A 21,574-nucleotide genomic window follows, 5' to 3' on the forward strand; every position below is an offset into this window, starting at 1 on the left:
ATTATAATCTTTCACGCTGAAACAGTGAAATTCCATTGGCTTTATAAATGTAAAGGCGCCCTCTGCTGACCAATCTGAGGCATTTGCATTTTCTAGTTTTCACAATAGGGCAGCTCTAACACAATGATTAAAGAAGTTTAGGGGGATTTTCTGCTCCACTCTGCATAAAAGTTTATATCAAGTGCAATAAAGTTAATTTAGTTTTAAATGTCACTTAATTTTCTTTGATTTTATTGTAATGCATTAATTCCTAAAATAGTATAATGAAAAAAGGTTAATGTGAAGTAACTACTCACTTGTTTTGACAAAGCAACAGTAGCAGACAATTAAAGACTGATTGCACAACTAATTTTACTGTAAACTTATAGAGGTCAAATAATCCAGTCAATTATTTGCTATAATTAAAATGCTTTTAATAGAAAATGAAAGCAGGCTTTGTGTCCCTCTGATGTTTCCCAGGGAAATCTGGTTTAGAGAAACACCAAAGTTTTGCAGTTATCTTCTTGTTATAATACGACCAGTGACTTCAGAAAGCAGAACTATAGCATCCAGCATTAAATTCCCATTAATAGTCTGAGAACTGTTCAAATGTTGTTTAGAAATTTTGTTAATTTGGAAAAGGGCAAATAAAAAAATTGATATATCTTAATTACTAACCACTTTTGTAATGAGAAGCAATTGATTGTAAACAGAGGTGGGAGGAGGAAAAAGGACACATATCAACCCCCAAGTTTGGAGATATGAGGAAATCACTCTCTAGAACAATCCACTAGAGAACTCTGATATGTCACCTCTAGTGCCAAAGAGATATGTGTTTAAAATTAGTTTCAAGGTGGGCCACTGTTACTGATGGTGGTGTGTCTTATCCATCAGATGTGTTACACACACACACACACACACACAATCTTTACATTAAAGCTATAAATAATTAACAACATTTGCATAGCACTAAGACTACTATGCACTGAGAAAGTATTTGAGAAACTGGTTCAGAAATAATAATTATAAATATCTTAATTTAAAATTACAAATAATTTAAGTCTTTTTACACATATAAAAAATCATATTTACAGACTGTGTGCAGCTTAAGGGACAAGTTTTTTTCAATGCTATCTTGGAAACTATTTGAAACTTTAACCTAATACAATGGAATTCAAAATAAAGACTAAACATTATCAATATCAAGAAGATACACAAAACAAACCTGCACAAATGCATATTAGAAGCTATGGAGTACCTCCACATTTACCTCGATTGTTACTTCTGTCAGAAAATGCTTATGCAGGCAAAACCCTTCCATAGTAAATTCTGCAAGAAAAACTTCAATCAAAAGCACTCCAATAATTTCTCTGGACTAATGGTACTTTATAAGTTATTAATATCAGTAATTCTTAGTCCTGAAGACAACAAGGAAACAAACAGACACTTGGAATGCCAGCAGCGGTCTCTAAAGCAAAGGTCTGAAGAAAACGTGCTACATTTTCATAAACAAGTGACCCTTTGCTAGTGCTCTGGAAAGGGCCAGAATGGATTAAACTAACCTGCTCTCAAATCCACATGCGAAATCCATATACCATAAGGAATCTAAGGACTAGAAGACCGTTAAGATGTTTGTGAATTGGATGGTTCCTCGGATTACTGTGCGGTTTACTGTATACTCTTACATGCTCTCAGACTATTATATATTTTAATACCCTGTACTATTCTTTCATGGCACATACTGCAAGTGTAGTTATACAGTTACTATTGCTGGGCCAACACCTCCCTCAGTGGAAAGTTCCATGGGGGCTGAAGCCATTTCTTTTTTTTTTCTTTTTTTTTTTTTTTGAGACAGAGTTTTTTTGCTCTTGTTGCTCAGGCTGGAGTGCAATGACGCAATCTCAGCTCACTGCAACCTCTGCCTCCTGGGTTCAAGCAATTCTCTTGCCTCAACCTCCCGAGTAGCTGGGATTACAGGCACCTGCCATCATGCCCAACTAAGTTTTTGTATTTTTAGTAGAGACAGGGCTTCACCATGTTGGTCAGGCTCGTCTTGAACTCCTGACCTCAGGTGATCCACCCACCCTGTCCTCCCAAAGTGCTGGGGTTACAGGTGTGAGCCACCACGCCTGGCCTGACTCATTTACTCTTAATTATCTCTTACCATCACAATCTCCAGATAAAGTCATATTAGGCTCCGTGGCCATGAAGCCATTTCTACTATGTTCCTGAGTTCACAGTATACAACAAGGTGCCTGGCACATGACAGGAGATTGGAAAATAGTTGCTAAATTAAAGAAGTGAAAGGAAGAGAGGGAAGGAAGTTAGAGTGAAACTTCTAAAATAATAAACTTCCTTCTGAAAGGAAGGAGGGAGATAGAGAGAAAGGAACCCAAGAGGAAAAAATAAAAATAAAAACCTTTTCTGTCATATATATTCTGATATAATGTCTAATATCATTATTAAGATTTTTTTTCACAAGATGCATCTTTAAGTTTTATACTAAGAAGTAAAAATTTAAAAAATTTTAAAACTTTTGCCTTTAATTTTGTTCACTCAAAATTCAGAGTAGATTAACTACAAGCTAATGCAATGCATTAGTCTGGTAATCTTTGATGATAAACCCTCATTTAAGATGCAGCGTCATCTCTCAGCATTAGCTCCATCTTCACTTCTTTCTAGTGTGGATTTACAGAAAGTGACCAGTAACTCATAGAGATGTCGGGTAGCCTGTAAAGGACATTTATTAAAACATGAAAACTCCACACTCAGATAGTGAATTTTGGCATTCCTATAGAATCATGATTTCTAAAGGAAAGTGCAGCTGTTCAAATGAAAAGCAAAACAACAGCAGCAGCAACAAGAACAACAAGAACAACAACAACAAAACTATCCTGTATAAGCTTTGCTATTAGCAGCAGCAGCATCACCAGAGTTTCTGAGAAAGGTGGAATCGCATTACATTAAAAAACAAACAGCAGCTCAAGTCTATAATCCCAGCACGTTGGGAGGCCAAGGCAGGAGGATTCCTTGAGCCCAGGAGTTTCCAGACAAGCCTGGACAATATAGTGAAACCCCATTCTCCATAAAAAATACAAAAATTAGCCGGGTATGGTGGCACATGCCTGTGATGCCAGCTGCTTGGGAGACTGAGGTGGGAGGATTACTTGAGTCTGGGAGGTCAAGGCTTCAGTGAGCTGTGTTCGTGCCACTGTACTCCAGCCTGGGCGACAGAGAGACAGCAAGACCCTGTCCCTGTCTGCCCCCTTCCCCCGCAAAAAAAAGAAAAAGAGAAAAATCCACAGTCAGGCTAAAAAGCAAGGCAACCGTGAAAACAATTGGTGCTATTTATGACAATGAATTGATATCTTGCATACTTAGGAAGCTCATATAAGCCAACAAAAAGAAGACGAATACTCCAAGAGAAAAATGAATTTTAAAAGTATTGATAATTAACGAAACAAAGAGAATGAAGTTGTGAAATTATTTTTCAGCAGAAATAAGAAAATGTAAATTCAAATAACAAAATACCATTTTTAATAGCAGCCAAATTGAAAAAGATTGAACATGATAATATTATTCGTTCTCATAGAAGAGAATTCAGGGAAATAAGCACTCGTATCCCATACTGTTGGAGAATATGTAAATTGGTACAAGTTCCTGGAGTGAGATTTGACATGAAGTATCAAATGTGTTAAAATTGTATAAATCATTTGACCCAGAAATTCCAATTATATAACATGTTTTTAAGAAGCAAACTGTGACATAAGTACAAAGAGAGCTATCGAGGCATTATTTAAATGTTCAACAATTGGTCAATTAATTATACTGCATCCAAATGGTGGGACCATTATTTAGTCATTAAAAATCAGGCTGTAGAAGAATATTTAATGAATGTAAGAGAAATGACACTATATATACACGTTCAGGTATTTTAAAAGCCCAGAAGCACACATAATCAAATGTTAAGTGTAATATCCATACTCTGGGAATATTGGTGACTTCTTTGTGTGTTTCTGTGTATTACAGATTTCTTGCAATGCATGCATATTACTTACCTAAGTACAAAATAACAAGGCCAGGCACAGTGGCTCATACCTGTAATCCCAGCACTTTGGGAGGCCAACTGGGCGGATCACCTGAGGTCAGGAGTTTGAGACCATCCTGGCCAGCATGGTGAAACCCTGTCTCTACTAAAAATACAAAAATTAGCCAGGCATGGTGGCAGGTGCCTGTAATCCCAGTTACTTGGGAGGCTGAGGCAGGAGAATCGCTTGAACCCGGGAGGTGGAGGATGCAGTGAGCCAACATCATGCCACTGCACTCTAGCCTGGGTGACAGAGTGAGACTCCAACTCCAAAAACAAAATAAAATATAAAAATAATAAACTTTGCAGTGATGTGCTAGAGTTACTGTATACGGGCTCACAGGAGCTAACTGGTAACTTTTCAGGAATTTTCTGAGTTTTTAACCATAGCCATTACAAAAATTAAATTATATTAAATTATATAAACTTATGATTAAAGAAATTATTTCCAAGCAAAGGTAATAAGGTATTTAAAACTCATCACTTAATCATTTAACTGTCATCTTTGATCTGGAGGCTATCTCCGTCTTTTGCATCTGTATGGTGGGAAAGCTGTACAATGCCGTGCCACTGCACAGCTCTTCCCAGCTTTGTGTTCAGTGAGCTTATGTTGGAGGCTTGAAATAAACCTGAACGAGAACATTCAAACCACAGAGACTGGCAAATGCTACAAACTAGGGCTTTTTCTTTTCCCCAGAGAGCTACGTGTTACATTTACTAGCACACCACAGGCTTTAAGCAACTATTTCTTGTGAAAACAGAATAAGGCCTTTTGGCAGTGAAGGGGAGAGGTGGATTATCCTATTAAGAGCAGATTTGAAAGGGAAAAAATAATTAAGTAATTTATTTCTACCAGGGCTGTTTCAGTATCAAAAAGGTGGACATGGTGGTCTTCAGTCCTCACTGATTAGTTAAGGCAATTCAAGCCAAACCCTAGTTCAGCATCTGTTCATCTTCCTTTTTATAGCTTTGATTTTAATTTTTACAACCCAGTTGAATCTCTCTGAGCCATCCCAGTTTAAACCAGAGAAAAAAAGTAATGGCTCTGCTTTATTTTCAGGGTTTTGGGTGAATTAAATTGACTGATCTATTTGAAAGTACTTTGAAACCCATGAAATATAGGGCATTCTTATGATATTTATCTTACAATGACTATGGATTTCTTATAAATTAAAATTAGATGCAGTTGTGTTCATATTTATACCACATTGATATTGGATTAGTTTTAGAAAGCATTTTGGCCAAGAATTATTTTATTTTAATCTCCTCTAAAAATATTATTTTAATATAAAAGTTTACTAACCTTAGTACCCACATTTTCTCCCTCTGATTAATAGGTTCTGCCCAGTTGGTTTTTCTGGAAGTAGTAATTACTGTATTAAAGTATGTATGTGTTTCAAGTACCTGAAACTACAGAAGAATCTGCAAAAGATGATTCTGATGAGTTATTCTCCATGCCCCAGACCTCCTTCTCCAGATTTGGCTGAACTGTGGTTGAAAGAAGTTGCTCTTCCACTTGAGGACCATCATCTTGTGATAAATTCTCAATCTCTGTGAATAACAGTATTAGAATGCAAATCATAGGGCAACACAAGTTTTTGTAGAGCCTACATAACTGTTATTGTTATTTTGAAAACAAACCGGAGGTTCCTAATAGAGGTTGCCTGAATATATTTAAATACTTTGAAGTTCTAAACAGAATGTAAATTGTATTACAATGGAAGATTTTATACAATATAAATAGCTGTTATTGTTATTTTGAAAACAAAATGGAGAGCCCCCAATAGAGATTTGCTTTAATATATTGTAATATGTTGATATTTCGAAAGGCTTTGAACGTGCTTCTGTTATGGTACAGTATTTTTAATTGTAATATGAACACGATGAGTAGTTCTTTGTAATGATTAGACTGTAGCTAAGAAAAAAAAATAACGATTATGCTAATGACAAGAAAAGTGATTTCCTGTCTGACCATCACGTTTAGGAAGTAAGTTACTTATTCAGTGACACAAAGTTACATTTAAGGCTGAATTAATGAAAATGCAAATTTGGTAGTTTTCTTTAGCTTTGCTCTTGCCATTTTGTTTCCTCACTGTGTGTTCTGCACGAGACGTACATCTGCTTTAATGTCAGCCTATATTCATGTATTCTGAATTTCTGGGGATTTTTAAAACTTAATGAAATATTCTGTGTCCTTCCTTTCTTCTTTCCTCCATTCCTCCCTTCCAGCTTTTCCTACTTCAACTGTATGTAATGGGTATTTTATTAAGGGCTTATGTGGGTTAAAAAGAAAATCAAGAGTTTTTGCCTTTATGAAGTTGCAATCTGTCAAAGACTGATGCCATAAGGAAAAATTTCTAACGTATCATTTTTTTATTATCTCGTCTTAAAGAGCACAGGGAAAATGTGCCCCACTTTGTATGGAAAATTTCCTAAAGAAAACTGTTGTGACTTTGGACAAGAAGAAAACTTGGCAATGTTTGCAGTTAGATATTAAGTATGTTAGGGACTATTATATTAGTTAATTTATTTTGAACTCACCATATAAATATTTTACATATATTAACTTATTTAATTCTCAAAATAAACCTACATGGTAAGTAATATTATTGTCTGCATTTTACTGAGGTGATAAGTAATATTATCTCCATTTTATTGAGGAGTAAACTGAGGCACAGAGAAGTCAAGAACCTGGCCAAAGGTCACACATTCAAGGAAGGAGCCAGGATTTGATAAGCATCAGGATCCGGTATGTATCAGGACCCAGAGTCTAAGCTCCTACATTAGTCTGTTTGTGCTGCCATAACAACAGGACCCAGAGTCTGAGCTCCTACATTAGTCTGTTTGTGCTGCCATAACAAAACACCATCAACTGAGTGGCTTAAACAACAGACACTTCTTTTCTCACAGTTCTGGGCACTGGAAGTCCAAGATCAAAGTGACAGCAGGGTCAATGTCTGATGAGGGCTCTCTCCTTGATTTGCAGATGGACATATTCTCCCTGCGTCCTCACATGGTTAAGAGAGAGAGAGAAAGAGACAGATGTTTCTCTTTTTCCCTCTTCTTAAAAGGCCACAATTCTATCAGATTAAGGTCCCGTTCTTATATTCTTATGACTCATTTAATTTTTATTTTATTTTTTTTTTTGAGACAGAGTCTTGCTCTGACACCCAGGCCAGAGTGCAGTGGCACAATCTTGGCTCACTGCAACCTCCCCATCCTGGGTTAAAGCGATTCTTCTGCCTCAGCCTCCCGAGCAGCTGGGATTACAGCTGCATGCCACCACGCCTGGCTAATTTTTGTATTTTTAGTAGAGATGCGGTTTCGCCAGGTTGGCCAGGCTGGTCTCAAACTCCTGACCTCAGGTGATCCGCCCACTTGGCCTCCCAAAGTGTTGGGATTACAGGTGTGAGCCACCATGCCTGGTCTGGCTCATTTAATCTTAATTATCTCCTACTATCACTATCTCCAGATAGAGTCATATTAGGCTCCAACATATGAATGACGGGAGGACAAAATTCCATCCACAGCATTTTACCATTGGCTTCCCAAAATTCATATCTTTACTACATGCAAAATACATTCATCTCTTCTCATCAGCCCAAGTGCCTTAACTCACTGCAGCATGAACTCTAAGTTTAAAGCCAAAGTCTCACCTAAACATTGTCTAAATCAGACATGGATGAGGCTGGAGATGTGATTCATGATGAGGCAAATTCATCACCAGCTGTGAACCCGTGAAACCAGAGGAGCTACATGTTTCTTTTCCATAATACAACGGTGGGACAGGCATAGGATGGACATCCTATTCCAAAAAGGAGATATAGGAAAGAAAGAAAGGGTGATGGGTCCCAAGCAAATCCAAAACTTACTAAGGTAAATTCCATTGTATCTTAACACTTATAAGGCTTGAGAAAAGCTCTGTTTGGTTTGATGCACTGCCTTCCAGGTCCATGGAAATGGTAGGTTCACTTCTAGGGCTCTGCAAGACAGCCTGCTCTCTCTAAGGGCTCCATCCATACAGCTTTCCGTGAGGATAGCTCTGCTTCTAAGACACTGGGCAGGGTCATCCTGCCCACTGGGCAGGGCTCACTAAAACCTGAGAGACAGGCTTGCCCTTTGAAACCAAAAAGGAAACTGCCTTGGCCCCTGGGCCTGTGGTGGAAGTAGCAACCCTGATGACTTCTGAATCACTTTTGGGGGCATTCTTTCCTTTCCTTGAAGAACAGTACACATTCACAGCCAAATAGCTCTACGGTCTGGTTCTGTAGAATCCAGAAAGTCCAGTATCCTTTTCTCATTCTTCCCTGCCTTCTCTGTCTCCTTCAGTTCAAACTGGAAGTGTATTTGCTGGTATAATGTATCTCTATTCCTACCTTCTGCTGAAATGACTGATTAAGTCCATGAGTGGCACCCATGATCTTGTTATCAATTGGTTGTTCAGCCATACCCTTGGTGTTCTCTTTATAACACAGTTTCTCATTTTTTGCAATATGAATAGGCTGAGGATTTTCCAGATATTTAAATTTTGGTTCCTTTTTGCGTAACAACTCCTTCAATTAACTTCTCTTCTTTTGCATTTTACTATAAGCAGTCAGGAGAAACCAAGATGCTCCTTAAACATTTTACTAAGAAATTTTCTCAGCCAAATATCCAAACCCATCACTTGTGAGATCAAGTTTTATGCCATTTTATAAAAGGATCACCTTTCTTCCAGTTTCCAATGACATTTTTCTCATTTCTTTCTGTGACCTCACCAGAATCACCCTTAACATCCATATTTCTACCATTTACCAAAAACTCTTAAAGTCTCTATCAATTACCCAGTTCCAAAGCCACTTCTACATGTTTAGGTATTTGTTACAGCAGCACCCCACTTTTTATACCAAAGTTTTCATTAGTTTGGGTCACCAGAACAAAACTGCAATGATTATAATTAATTAATAGTTAACTTTCAATTTGTCTTTCATATGATATTTTTGGAAACATAGGATGCATACTACCAAAAGAAAAATAAGATAGCAGTTTAAGTGAGGTTTACAAATAATGTATGAGAAGGAGCTATAAAATGTTATGTTATTACTGTCGTTGAATGCTTTTTAAAATCTCACATTAGGTAATGTTGAGATATATTGACAAAACAATCCTTTTATCAAATGCTTAATACATTGCTTAAAAATGTATAAAATGTTCAGAATAATATGCAGCAGATTTTTTATAACCACTAAAATACTTTCCTCCAAGGTATTTGTGTATATTCAATGTTAAATAATCTTGATAAAAATTTCTGGTAGTCATATCATTTCTAAAATAAGGTAGTAGAAAGAGTGTTGGTTGAACTAAAAATGGTCTTTGATCAGTTGATTTTTTCCCAGGCATCAATTTCCTCATTTGTAAAGGTGATAAAATAGATCACCTTTACAATGATGATATATCACATATGTTCCACTCTTAAAATTTTGATTCTAAAAATCTTGGTGTTTAGCATTGTGTCTGTCTGCTTTATTGAACTCTCAATCACTACGTGGAATTGGAAAAATCTTCCTAGGTAAAATTACCTGCATTGCTTTCTGAGCAATCAGTGCCTGTTAACTCTTGGACAAGGTCATCGTTTCCTGTTTGACGAAGAACATCCAGAAATGCAGAGAACCAGTTTTCTTTCTGCACAATCCTTTTTAGTAGTTCTCTTACACCTGATTCATTTCCGTTGTTTTCTGCAGCAGCAATCTGTTGTAAGAGAAAATTAGAATTAAGTAAGATCAAACATCTTCTGTTAAACAGGAAATACCATTTAGAAAAACTGAGCAATTAAGCATAAGTATAAATAAAGGCTTACATTGAAACATTGAAGAAAATAGCTATGTTACCTGTAGCAATTCTGAAGTTGGCAGGGAAAAAAAAAGTCTCTGGACAAAAAAAAAAAAAAAAAAAAAAAAAATTCTCTGGACCAAGTGTCCTTTTAAATATGAACCATTTTTTTAATGCTATTGAATTATTCAAACCTGACACCTAGAAAATAAATTTTACCTCAGCCATTCCCGAATAAAGGGTAGAAGAGAAAGTATCTTTAGTTTGTAGCCATGTTATATCTGTTTTCACCAATTTCTTTCTGTATATCTAGGACTGGCTATATTTTTTCAATCTATGGAGTCTGTAAATAGGAAATCAAACATTTCTTATCTAATTCTTCTTTCTTCATGATTATCATTATGAAATAAGTAATTGCTACTGCAGATTTATGTTCTTTCCTATTCAATATTTGCACAGTTGATTATTACTATAATCAATTTTTCTCAAATTTGTGTTTATTTAATGTTATGGGAAATTTGTTTTTATATCTTTTTTTGGAAATATGGGGCAGAATTATTTTTAAATCCATTCATTAGAGTCTTTAGACTTCATTTATTTTCTCTTTTAGGTTAATCTAGTAAATACTTTTTAAATGTGGATCATTTGTGTAATCATTGTTACAGCGCATCTCCTTAGGTCATAATACAGCAATAAGGATTTGGAGGAAAGATGAACTCAAGCCATGTTTAGACATGAAAGAAGTTAGGCAGGACATCGTTAGCTTTCTGTGGCATTTAGCAACTTACTTCATCTTCCTAGACTTCGATTACAATATGTGGAAAACAAGGCAGCTGAAAAGAAATTTTGGAGTTTCTATATCTTAGCTGCACATTAGAAAAAATCGTAGAGCTTTAAAAAATACTGATGCCTAGGAAACACCCCTAAAAGATACTGATTTATTTTATCTATGTTAGGAACTCAGATATTAAAGAAAAATTAAAGCATCTTATGTGATTCTATCAACCTCCCAGATAAGAAATATTGCCTTTGATATTATCAAAGGTCCTTCTCAACATTTGCCAATCTTCCACATGTAAAATTTGGATTGTTTAGTTATTTCCTACAAATTTATGTATTTTCTAGTCCTATAAATATATTCCATAACCTTTTATGTCAGCAATTTGTTAATGTTTTTGGAACAATGTCTGGCACTAATTCAGTGTTAGAATTATTATGGATGACTGGGAAGAGTCATTGTTACAAACACCTCACCTGCACAAGCACATGCTGCATGGTCTCTACCCAAGGGATATTTCCGTCTTAACATCTAGTAGTTAAGAATGCTGTTCTAGGGGACTTGTATTAATCCAGCAGCCCAGAAGTAGGTACCAATATTAACTCATTTACAGATCAGAAATCCAAGGCACAGAGATGTTTAGTTATCTCTCTGAGGTCACAAAGCCAGTAAGTGGCAGAATTAGAATTCGATCCCAGGCAATTGAATTTAGAGGTTGAATCCTGCCTTCTTGAACTATAATTATAGCTTATAATTTTCTCCAATTTTAGTTCATTTTCTGGCAAGAAGTGGTTAAAAATAACTATTTGAACTCAGTAAATTTCAAGTGAATTCAGTCCATGTCATCCACAACATTTTCTAAGCAGATTTTTGCTCATTTTTTTACCATTTTTTTTCTAACTCTCTTAGTCTCCTAGCGGAAATTCTTTGGCTTCCCTGGTGTTGTAACATCTTTATTATCATCTGCTAATTTAACAAGTAATTGCTATAGATGTAAATAAGACCAGTTTCAGTGCCTTCTTTTAACTCAGCCATTCTCATATTTTATTACCCCATCCTTTAATCAGCTTTAAATATATTTGAAAGAAGCAATCAGGAAGGATTTTCTTAAAAAGAACCAGTGAGGCACTGTAACAAATACTGTTATTAAAAAATTCCTAAGCATATTCTATCCACAAAAGTTTCTTCAACTACTAATCTATTAAGTCAACTTTTACTGTGGAATCATATTTGTCAAGCTTTCTTTGCCTTTATTGAGTCCAAGCATGTAAGGATCATGATGTCATTATTTCCTAAACATATTCTTACAATTTGAATGTGGAACTACATATATCTGTGCAATTTTAGCAGCTTCATCAAGATGCTGAATTTTTAAGAAATCTTCTCAGTTTTGGTGCTGGAAAGTACATCAACTCCCTTTGACGCAATTATGTAATTTTAAAAATTTAATCTGTTCTCCTAAAACATTGTAAAGATATTAGATCCCAATATGTAAACACAATTACAGAAATTCGTGGAAGGCAAATATTTAGATTTGAGACTGCAACAAGTCATAAAACGATTGTCACCCATGCCCCTACTCCACTCGAAGCTTTCTCTATGAAGTTAAAAATGGATGGATGTTTTCATGACTATGTAGTCTATTAACACATTGTTAACTAAATTATGAAATATAAAACAAAATTAATTTGGGGATAATACAATTCAATGCTTTCATATTCTAAATTATTTGATATGTTTTTTCTTTCCAGCAGAAATCAGTGAAGAAACCAATGACATTTCCATAAAGCACTGGCTTGCCAACACAATTGTACAGTTTAATGCAAATGTTTTCTTCCCTTTATAATAATCTTAGATAGCTATTTAAATATGATGGTGATTTTTTCAACCCAGCAGAGTTCAACTCTCAGATAAAAGTAAATCAAGAAGCAAAACCTGTATGTTAAAAATAAAGAATTTTAAAGAACCAGTTTCCCACCAAAAGTTAATATCTTAACCCAATGAATATTTATTGTCACATTGACATAGCTAATTTCTTATTCATATATTTTTTTTTTCAAATGAAACTCTTATCCTTCCTAATTTGCCAGACAATACAATATTCTTGGGGAGATTGACTTGGGTACTCAACTTGATGTTGGGAGAACTGGACTGTTTTTAGCTGGACTACTCATGGCATCTCTGGTTCTCCTGTGTAAAAGAAAGGGGTGTGGAGTCTCCAGGACTACAGATGCTTTGTGTTCTGAACTGGCCAGGGATGAAACATGCACCTCTCTTTAGCTGTTCAGCTTGATTATTAAGACATTATGGAAATGTTTATATGATCACTTCAGTTCCCAGAGTTCATGACTGCCTAAGTTGATGGGTGTGCCAAGTTGTAACAATGCCAAGTTGTAACTTAGCATCCTAAAAGAGGAGCAAGGCAGTACAAGGATCGCTTTATTATAATGATTGATAAAATGGCATATATATTACTGCTGAATCTCTAGTATTTAGAATAGTCCCTTGTATACAGTAGACATTCTTCTTTCCTTCCTTCCCTCCCTCCCTCCCTCCCTCCCTCCCTCCCTCCCTCCCTTCCTTCCTTCCTTCCTTCCTTCCTTCCTTCCTTCCTTCCTTCCTTTCATTCTTTCTTTCCTTCTTTCCTTCTTTCTTTCTGACAGAGTCTTGCTCTGTCGCCCAGGCTGGAGTGGAGTGGTGCGATCTTGGCTCACTGCAAGCTCTGCCTCCCGGGTTCACACCATTCTCCTGCCTCAGCCTCCCGAGTAGCTGGGACTACAGGCTCCCACCACCAAGCCTGGCTAATTTTTTTGTATTTTTAGTAGAGACTGAGTTTTACTGTGTTAGCCCGGATGGTCTGGATCTCCTGACCTCGTGGTCCGCCCTCCTCGGCCTCCCAAGGTGCTGGGATTACAGGTGTGAGCCACCATGCCCGGCCTACAGTAGACATTCTTTCATCAACACTGATGAACACTATAACACAACTTCAAGAAAGGACAAAACAGTCTCTGTGTTTTTCTCCTGTCTTTTCACTACTAGCATGGCATCTGGCACAAAGATGCCACTCAATAAATTCAAACTGAATGAATGAATGAATGAATAAGTTTTTGGGTACTTGCTGGACACAAACCTATGTCTAAAGTCATTTTCAGAAGGCCTGCTGGAATCAGGGGCAGGGGCTAGGAAATGGGGTGGGAATCCTAAATTGAAATAATAGATCAAGTAGAAAATGTCTATGGTAAAACAGAAAAAGAACAAAAATACCAGACCATTTTATGGAAGTCTTGATTACTTATTTTAAACCATCAAAAAAGCAAATTTGGAAATCTTATTTTCATCATTCATCCATTCTCTAATGCCTAGCAACACAATTCAATACATCATGTGTTTTCAACACTTATTCCAGACACTTTCAGAAATAAATTCAATCAGTCTATCAATCAAGTAATCAATGCTTATTAAACACCAACCCTATACCTAATCCTGGTTAGGTTCTGGGATGAAAGAGGTAATTTCTTTTTCAAATCAGTATAATCTAGGGACTTTAAGAAGTATATCTCAATTGCAACATGGGGAATTTACCTAAATCTCTCAAACTTAAATTTACAAGGAAATGTAATCAGATGAATAGTAATAAAAGTCAACACCATTATCATATCAAATAGCTCTGATTTATAAGCTTTTTCATAAACACTATTTCTGATTTGATGTTGAATAAAATACTGTGAGAAATTTTATGATGTCCATTTTCACGGGTAAATGTAGCATCAGGGAACTTAAATAATTTGGCCCGAAGTAACACATACAGTAAGAAGCCAAGATAGACCTCAGATCCATGTGTTCCCCTTCTACAGTCTTATCACACTTTGCTGCTGTAAGATAAACCTTCATCAATGACCACCACCTCAATATAGATTATTCTTCCAAACATAATGCTTGCTTCTCATTGTCCACCATAGCTTATTTTTGGAACTGATAATACATGTAAAATGATGCACACAACAATTATTCCAGACTCTCACAGAGATACTATTGCTTCCTAGAGAGCCTCAAATGTATAGCTGCTTAGTCTTTCGGGGCCTCCTTTGAAATGTGAATCAGAGGGAGAATTTGGGTTGCTTTGGCCTTAACTGCTACTAGTACAAGAAAGTCCCTTTACTCTATATCTTCTTTGTGTCAAATCCCTTGCATTACTGCTAGCTGCCTCCAAGCTTGCCAGAATCAAGAACTTGGATAAAATCTAGCTGGCGGAAATTCAATCCAGGCAAGACAAAAGTGATGCTGATAGGCAGAAGTATTTAGAGTAAATAGGGAGAAGTGCTGTTTCGCTGGCAATCGGGACATCATACCCACCAAACATAAACAGCTTTGTGGTGTTACTGGACTCTGTTGCTTCTGGACTTCTAACAGCTACTGTGGCTGGAAATGCCATCTTCCATCTCCAGCTGGCTTGAAGGCTGCATACTTTCTTCCAAATTAAGATTCTGCCACAGTGATGTACACATTTGTCATATCCAGCTGGACTACTATAATGCGTTCTAGCTTGTTCTCAATACACAAAACGACATAAACATTACAGACAACAGTGCAAAGTAATTTACTTGTTGGGAAAACTGGCCATCAAAATTAGATGCATGTTTGGGTCTTTGGACAGGCCCTGTGTCTGTCAAGTCTACAAAAGATCACTAACTTTATTCACTAAAGACTAAATTACATCATAGGCTATAGCCAATCAATCAAATGCCCGGAAGTTAGTAATGAATATACAAACAATGGATGAACCAAAAAGAGAGGAAAAAAATGTGAAAATCATACAGTGGTGTAGACAAAGCCTTTGACTTTTAGTCATGGCTTTATTCGTCTACATGTCTTCCAAAACAAGACTTTTGACTTACGAGCCTGGGTAAGTCAGATGCAAACAGGTCAGCATTTATACACACCACAGTACATCTTCACTTATCAAAAAACAATTCATATCACATTTAATGTAAAGTCATCAGTAAAATTCGCCCTGTCAAAATGCCACCTTAAGAAAAATCCAGTTTCTTCACTAATATGAAAAACTGAAATTAGCAACACATTCTTTCAATGAATTGTTTTAAAATTTTGATTCTCAGAAAATGTAGAAACTTTGATTAAAGAAAGAGAAAAGGGTTTGTGTGTGTGTGTGTGTGTGTGTGTGTGTGTGTGATTGCAATTTACCCATTTGGGCTAAGAATAAATGGCACAATATGTAATGTGGGGCAAAGATTGGAAAACTTTTTCTCTAAAATGCCAGATAATACATATTTTCGGCTTTAAGGGCACATAGTCTCCATCCAATTGCTTTTGGAGTAGAAAGGCAGCCACAAACAATATGTAAACAAACGAGCATGACGGTGTTCCAATAAAACTTTATGAACACTGAAAATTAAAAATTGAAAAATCTAGAGACCGTCCTTAGCCTGTGGGCCTGAAAAAAACAGTGGCAGGCTGGATTTAGCCCGTGGGCCGTAGTTTGCTGACCCCTGCTCCGTGCAACTACATTAAATAAGAAAAACATTCAACTCTTTGGGCAAATTATTTAATCTGCCTCAGGTTTCTCATCTGCAAAATGGAGTTAATAACATTAGGAGCCTCAGTGGGTTACTCTGAACATGAACTGTAGTAATACATTTTGAAAATGATACCAAGTGCACATAGTAAGTGTTCAATACATGTTACCTGTTAATATACATTACAATTCTAAAGTTAACTCCTTTTTAGTTCAGTGAAAAGATTAGAAAAGTAGTTCTTTTGTGTTTAAATTTTCAACATTGTCTTAAAGTGCCTAGATGTTGTCTTCTCAAAGGAAGAAACTAGATGTGCCCAAAGATGTCATGCACATTTGGAAAGGGGCAAACGCACAAGGAAACCTGCTTTACAAAATCTGCCTAAAAGGCTAGCTCCGTCTGAACAGACACCTACCCGGTTTCTGTCTTCAATTGTCAACAGTTCCTTCTCCGTGCACTTATCCAAGACGTCTCTAACTAGAAGCTTGTCCACCAGAGTGGGCTGAAGGAGGTTCAGCAGTTGGAGACATTCATCATGAGCGTTCTCAAACGATGGAGAGGGCAAGTCAGTGAGCTCAGGGTTCATGTAGCGGGCGGCCAGAGGGCTGCCCGCTCTTCGGAGGGCCTCCACGAATTCCCGAGTCCAACCAAGGTGCCAGACTCCCTTCTCCAAGGTGCTCAGGAGCAGTTCAACTGCCTGCATGTTCCCGGAGGTGGCGACCGTCCTCTGAATCTGCTCCTTCACCTCTCCAGGCAGAAAGGTCAGGTAGTCCAGCACAGGCTCCACCTGGATGTACATTTTCACCCTGGCCCTGAAGCACGAGATGAGATAGCGGAAATTCTCGTCTGTGGAATACCCATTCGACATCTTTCTTTCTCAGAGAAGGGAGAGGGTTCTCCCAAGCAGATGGTGCTGTTCTTTGCGGGACAGGTGAGATGTGCGTGCCTCTGTCCGCTGCCCACTTGGAGGAGAAGGGTCTACCTCTCTGTGCCTGACAACGACCAGGTTGCCCGCAGAGCCCTCCGGCCGGCGCGCGGGGCTGCGGTCGCACTTGGGCAGGTGGGCAGGTGGGCAGCGGGGAGGCGCGCGGGGCCGCGGGCGCGGCACTTTGGACTCTGCGGTGTGCACCCCGGGTTCCGGACCGGGGCGATCCGGCTGCACAGACGGGTAGGAGCTTCGAGTCTAGCTTTCTGTCAGGCAGTTTTTAAAGAGTTTCCCAGACTTTGGTTTCTGTTTCGATTCTCTTTTCAGGACTTTGCAAACGTAATCGGCCTAGAGGGGAGGGAGTTTCCTCAGGGAGGCGCCACCTTTTGGTCGGGGCGGGTGAAGACGGGAGGCCTTCGGTCAAGGACACCGCGGGAAACAGAAAAGGAAAGCGAATTCTCTCTGGCACCAAGACCAACACTCTAGCAAAGCTCCTCCTGCGGGTATTTTGTTTTCCCAGCGGGGTTCTGCCTTAACAATCAGGTCCTTTGTAGGTCAAAATGTGCAGTGCATAAAAGCCTGTGATTTGGGACTTTCCAATGGGGAAGTGAACAGAAACTGCCACAGACCCGGCCGTGAACAGGGAGTTACCCTCGGCTGGTGAATGCAGCAAGGCAGGCCTGGCTGAGGTTGGTGAGACTGCGAGGGACAGGTGAGAGATGAAGCTCAGAAGACATCTTTGCAGAGATGTGGAGAAGCCAGGAGGAAGTCACCTCTGTGCCCTCCCTAAAATAAAACTGACCTCCCGTGGGTTCCCAAACACTAACTTGTTTCCCTGGGAATTTGCAGGTGGGTACGAAAAAGTGAGTAACAATAAACAGTTAACTTTACTGCCTCATATTTAGATTGCTGGTATTTATGCAGCTTTGACCAGAACCTGGTAACAGATGTGGATGGCCTTGAACCACCAACTCAGCTTATACAGAAGTCAAGACTGAAGGCTTCCTAGATTCCAGCTTGTAAGTTCCCTATATTCTTTAATATACAACTTTCCTTTAATAAAACAAAACAAAAAAAATCCCCCAACAACTTATTTTTGATATAGCTGCCATTCTTTTCTTGGATTCAATACAGCAAGTTTTGGCTGGAGCAGCTAGGAACTTAATTAGCAACTAATGTACCAACTTGTAGTAAACATCAACATTTGTCTATGTCATGAGAGAAAAAAACATATTCACACTGAAAAATGGCAGCTTCATTTTGGTACAGAAGCCACATGAATGTGAGTCCTTAAGGTTACTACTCATTTAGGAGGCATTCTGTAGTCACGTGTGACTGTTAGTGGTAGGCACATACACACCATAACTAGAACCTCATGGTCCAGAAGTATATAAAGGATGGAGAGATCATTTAGGTTATCAAAGAGACATATTTAGGAAAAATAATCTGTTAGCACAGTACATTCAATAAAGTCTGTGTAGACCAGGAAAACCTGATAGTGCTTTGAACTGGATAATGGAAGTACAGAGTCTTGGTGAGTGTTTACTAAGGGCATACAAAATATCCAAATGAGCACTTTATGGAAAGGTGTCCTATTTTATTCTCTAATTATCTTATGTAGCAAGACTTTTTCTACCCCTGAAGGATTGTAAGCTGCTTGAGGAAGGGATATATTTACACAGTAACTAGTACACTACTCACAGGTAGTGGGACCTTGATGATATCTCCCCTGGGAGTTGTATTTGAGTTGACCCCAGTGGCTGGCATAATGTCAAATACACTGAAAGTTGAAGTAAATGAAACCTTGGACTTGCAGGTAGGCCTGATTTATACTGTTCTTTTCTGTTTCTTCACAGAACCCTACTCCTTTTTCACTTAATTTTGGGAGTTGACCTTGTGCCCAGATAGAGGATGATCCAATTAGATATTTCTACAAAAGTACTCAAATTATTAATTTTAAGTATTGGGTCTATGAAAATATCTTTTAGGGCTATTGCAAAAACATACTCCTATCCTCCAGCTGCCAGTGGGTTTTATTCAACATGTTAAAGCACAAACTAACCAACCAAAAAACATCCTTTTTCCTGGCACTTATCCTTCCGTTTCTTGGTTTCAAACATGGAGGAATGAGAAGGGGTTGCTGACTGAATACGGGGAACCAGTTAATGTTATTTTCTTCATACCACTTAATTGTTGCTCTGGAAGAGAAAGGATCAAATGTTTGGTATTTGACCTTTTCACAAACACCAAACATTTAAACCAAAGATATTTAAGTATTTGGCATTCAAATTATATCATTCATTATATCATCCAGTCATTTAAAATATGTTTAAGTATCTATTACATGACCAGCACTGATCTAGGTGCAGTTAATAAAATTAACAAAGTTCCTACTTTTATGGAGTTCACATTCTAATGGGAGTGGGAAGATAGATGATTAGTAATGGCTAAAAAATACACAATGTGCTATGTGAGGATAAATGCCATGAAGACCATAGTAAATCTAGATAATAATGTATATTACAATTTCACAGGTTGATTTCCCTAATAGTCATCCTCATCTAACCCTGTGAGCATCACATAGTACCCAACAATAGCAATTCATATTTTCTCACAAGTAGGAGTCACTCTGCTGGATGAGGTCTGAGTGATGAGGATTAGGCGTGGGTGGGAGGGACTTCTTTTTTAGGAATCTCCCATGGTCTTGATAGTACCCTTTTTGGAGAAAGGAGGTTAAGGAAACAAAAGCCAAGACACAGTCTCTCACAATGTATCCTTTTTTCATCTATATTTTTTGCATCATGATTTAGTTTATTTTCTGTTTTTCACTTGAGTAATTAATTGTTTTCCTCTGTCAAGTTTCTTCTAAGAGGTTTCAGTTTAATCCTCTTCACCAGTTTCCAAATGTAAGTTTCTTTTTCCTTTCTCTTTTGAGGTAGGAGATCCTGCTGAACTATGTATTTTCCCATTGTTATGCAACTTTTCATTTGAGTTTTTAAAAAGTAGTAACAATAATAGCTGCCACTACAATTTAGTGACCATGCATAGCAGTAATGTCTTTTTCAAAGAAAATGACAATAATTTAAGTTTAGTGAGAAACCCTGGAATTGTTGTTCTGTTCCTTTACTTGTTTGCTCATTTGTATCAATAATGAGCCTGCTTTGTGTAATTTGAAGTGTTAGATTCTCTTAACCTGGCAGTGTGGGGTATGGTTAAGCACAGAGACTCTGAGTTCAGGCTGTCTGGGTTCACATCTCAGTACTATTTCTTAATTGCTGTGCTTCGAAAAATCACCTCAAATACATCAGTTGTAAAATGGAAAGATTCCGGTACCATGTCATAACAATTGGTGCTAGTGTGTTACAGTAGCACCAGTCTGGCATGTTTATGTGCCCAATATGTGACTCCAACACACTATGCTTATATAAAAAACAAAGAAGAGATGGTGCGGTGCTAGTCTTCAAAGCATGCACAATATATAAAGGAAAGAATTTAGTTACATATATAATATATATACATGTACATATTAACACTATATAATAGCTAGTTATTTAACTGAGACTTTAAGCAAGACTTTCAGCCATTTAACTGAAACTGATAGGCTGATTTAGCAGGAAAGTTTATGAAAAGGATACTGCCATAGCTTTTTATTTCAAAAATAGTAGTAATCCTAAAATAGAAAAAATTTCTGGCTAAGTTCACTTAATCTTGATAATAATTTCCTAATCACTTTCCCTAATTCAATTAAAATTCTGGTTTTAAGTTTTTACATATAAAAAGTTTTCTACATAGTAGTTTTGGCAAAAAATGGAAGTCACATATCAATAGATAAGTTTTGGAACATTCATTTTTCAAGTACTCCTTCCATAGCTTAAAGTCTTTTCAAAAACAGTTAACTGCAAATGTTTTCGTTAAAACAGTACTTTTACCTCAAAGGCTAGATTGTAATTGTTTTATTTTAAAATAAATGCTTAAGAGCAAACTACAGTCAAATGTAACTAGACTACCATTGTCTTTATCTTGCAATTATGATTGACATTTAGCTAGTAGTGAGGTTTGGGTTAGATGTCCCAGTCTGTGTCCATTTTGAGTTGGGAGCGGCTATTCTAATTGCTTAATATCCATCCCATAGAAATTGTTAAATATTTTTATATCACCTCTGCTCATATTGAAATGAGTAAAGTTCCCTTGTCTCCCTGTCAGGTTGTGTGATGGGGGAGTGGCTCACTTCTTCAGTGCTGCACTGCTCAAACCTCTAGGGGAGCATGCAGATGGGCAGGCTGTGGGGCTCCGACCCATGGCAGTGTCTAGGGGTGGATGTTTATAGCTTCCGAAGCCTCAGTGGGCATGTGTTACAGGGAGATCTTTTAGTTTTGCCGTCTATAGGTGGCTTGTCTTAACAAGCTCAATTAGACCTTCTACATTGTCACAAGGACAGAGGGTTTTCTGTATCCCAGGTTCTTGCC

General features: G+C 37.5%; 1 protein-coding gene and 1 long non-coding RNA gene across 2 annotated transcripts in view; one reads left to right on the top strand and one right to left on the bottom strand.

The window, feature by feature from the left end:
• IFIH1 (interferon induced with helicase C domain 1) overlaps nt 1–17,686 on the bottom strand; it is a 52,022-nt gene extending 34,336 nt beyond the window's left edge. The window contains exons 1-3 of the mRNA XM_003907544.5: nt 16,599–17,686; nt 9,625–9,793; nt 5,471–5,617 (exon numbers count right to left, since the gene is read on the bottom strand). Coding sequence (XP_003907593.3) covers nt 5,471–5,617; nt 9,625–9,793; nt 16,599–17,051 — 769 coding nt within the window. The 5' untranslated portion in view covers nt 17,052–17,686. The remainder of the gene's footprint in view (nt 1–5,470; nt 5,618–9,624; nt 9,794–16,598) is intronic.
• A 73-nt stretch (nt 17,687–17,759) lies between these two features.
• On the top strand, nt 17,760–21,278 carry LOC116269153. The gene is made up of 2 exons (XR_004176529.1): nt 17,760–17,957; nt 18,033–21,278. It is a non-coding gene; the product is annotated as an uncharacterized LOC116269153 (long non-coding RNA).
• Nucleotides 21,279–21,574: the final 296 nt, after the last annotated feature.

This window comes from Papio anubis, chromosome 10, assembly GCF_008728515.1.
Source record: "Papio anubis isolate 15944 chromosome 10, Panubis1.0, whole genome shotgun sequence".
Classification (NCBI taxonomy): domain Eukaryota; kingdom Metazoa; phylum Chordata; class Mammalia; order Primates; family Cercopithecidae; genus Papio; species Papio anubis.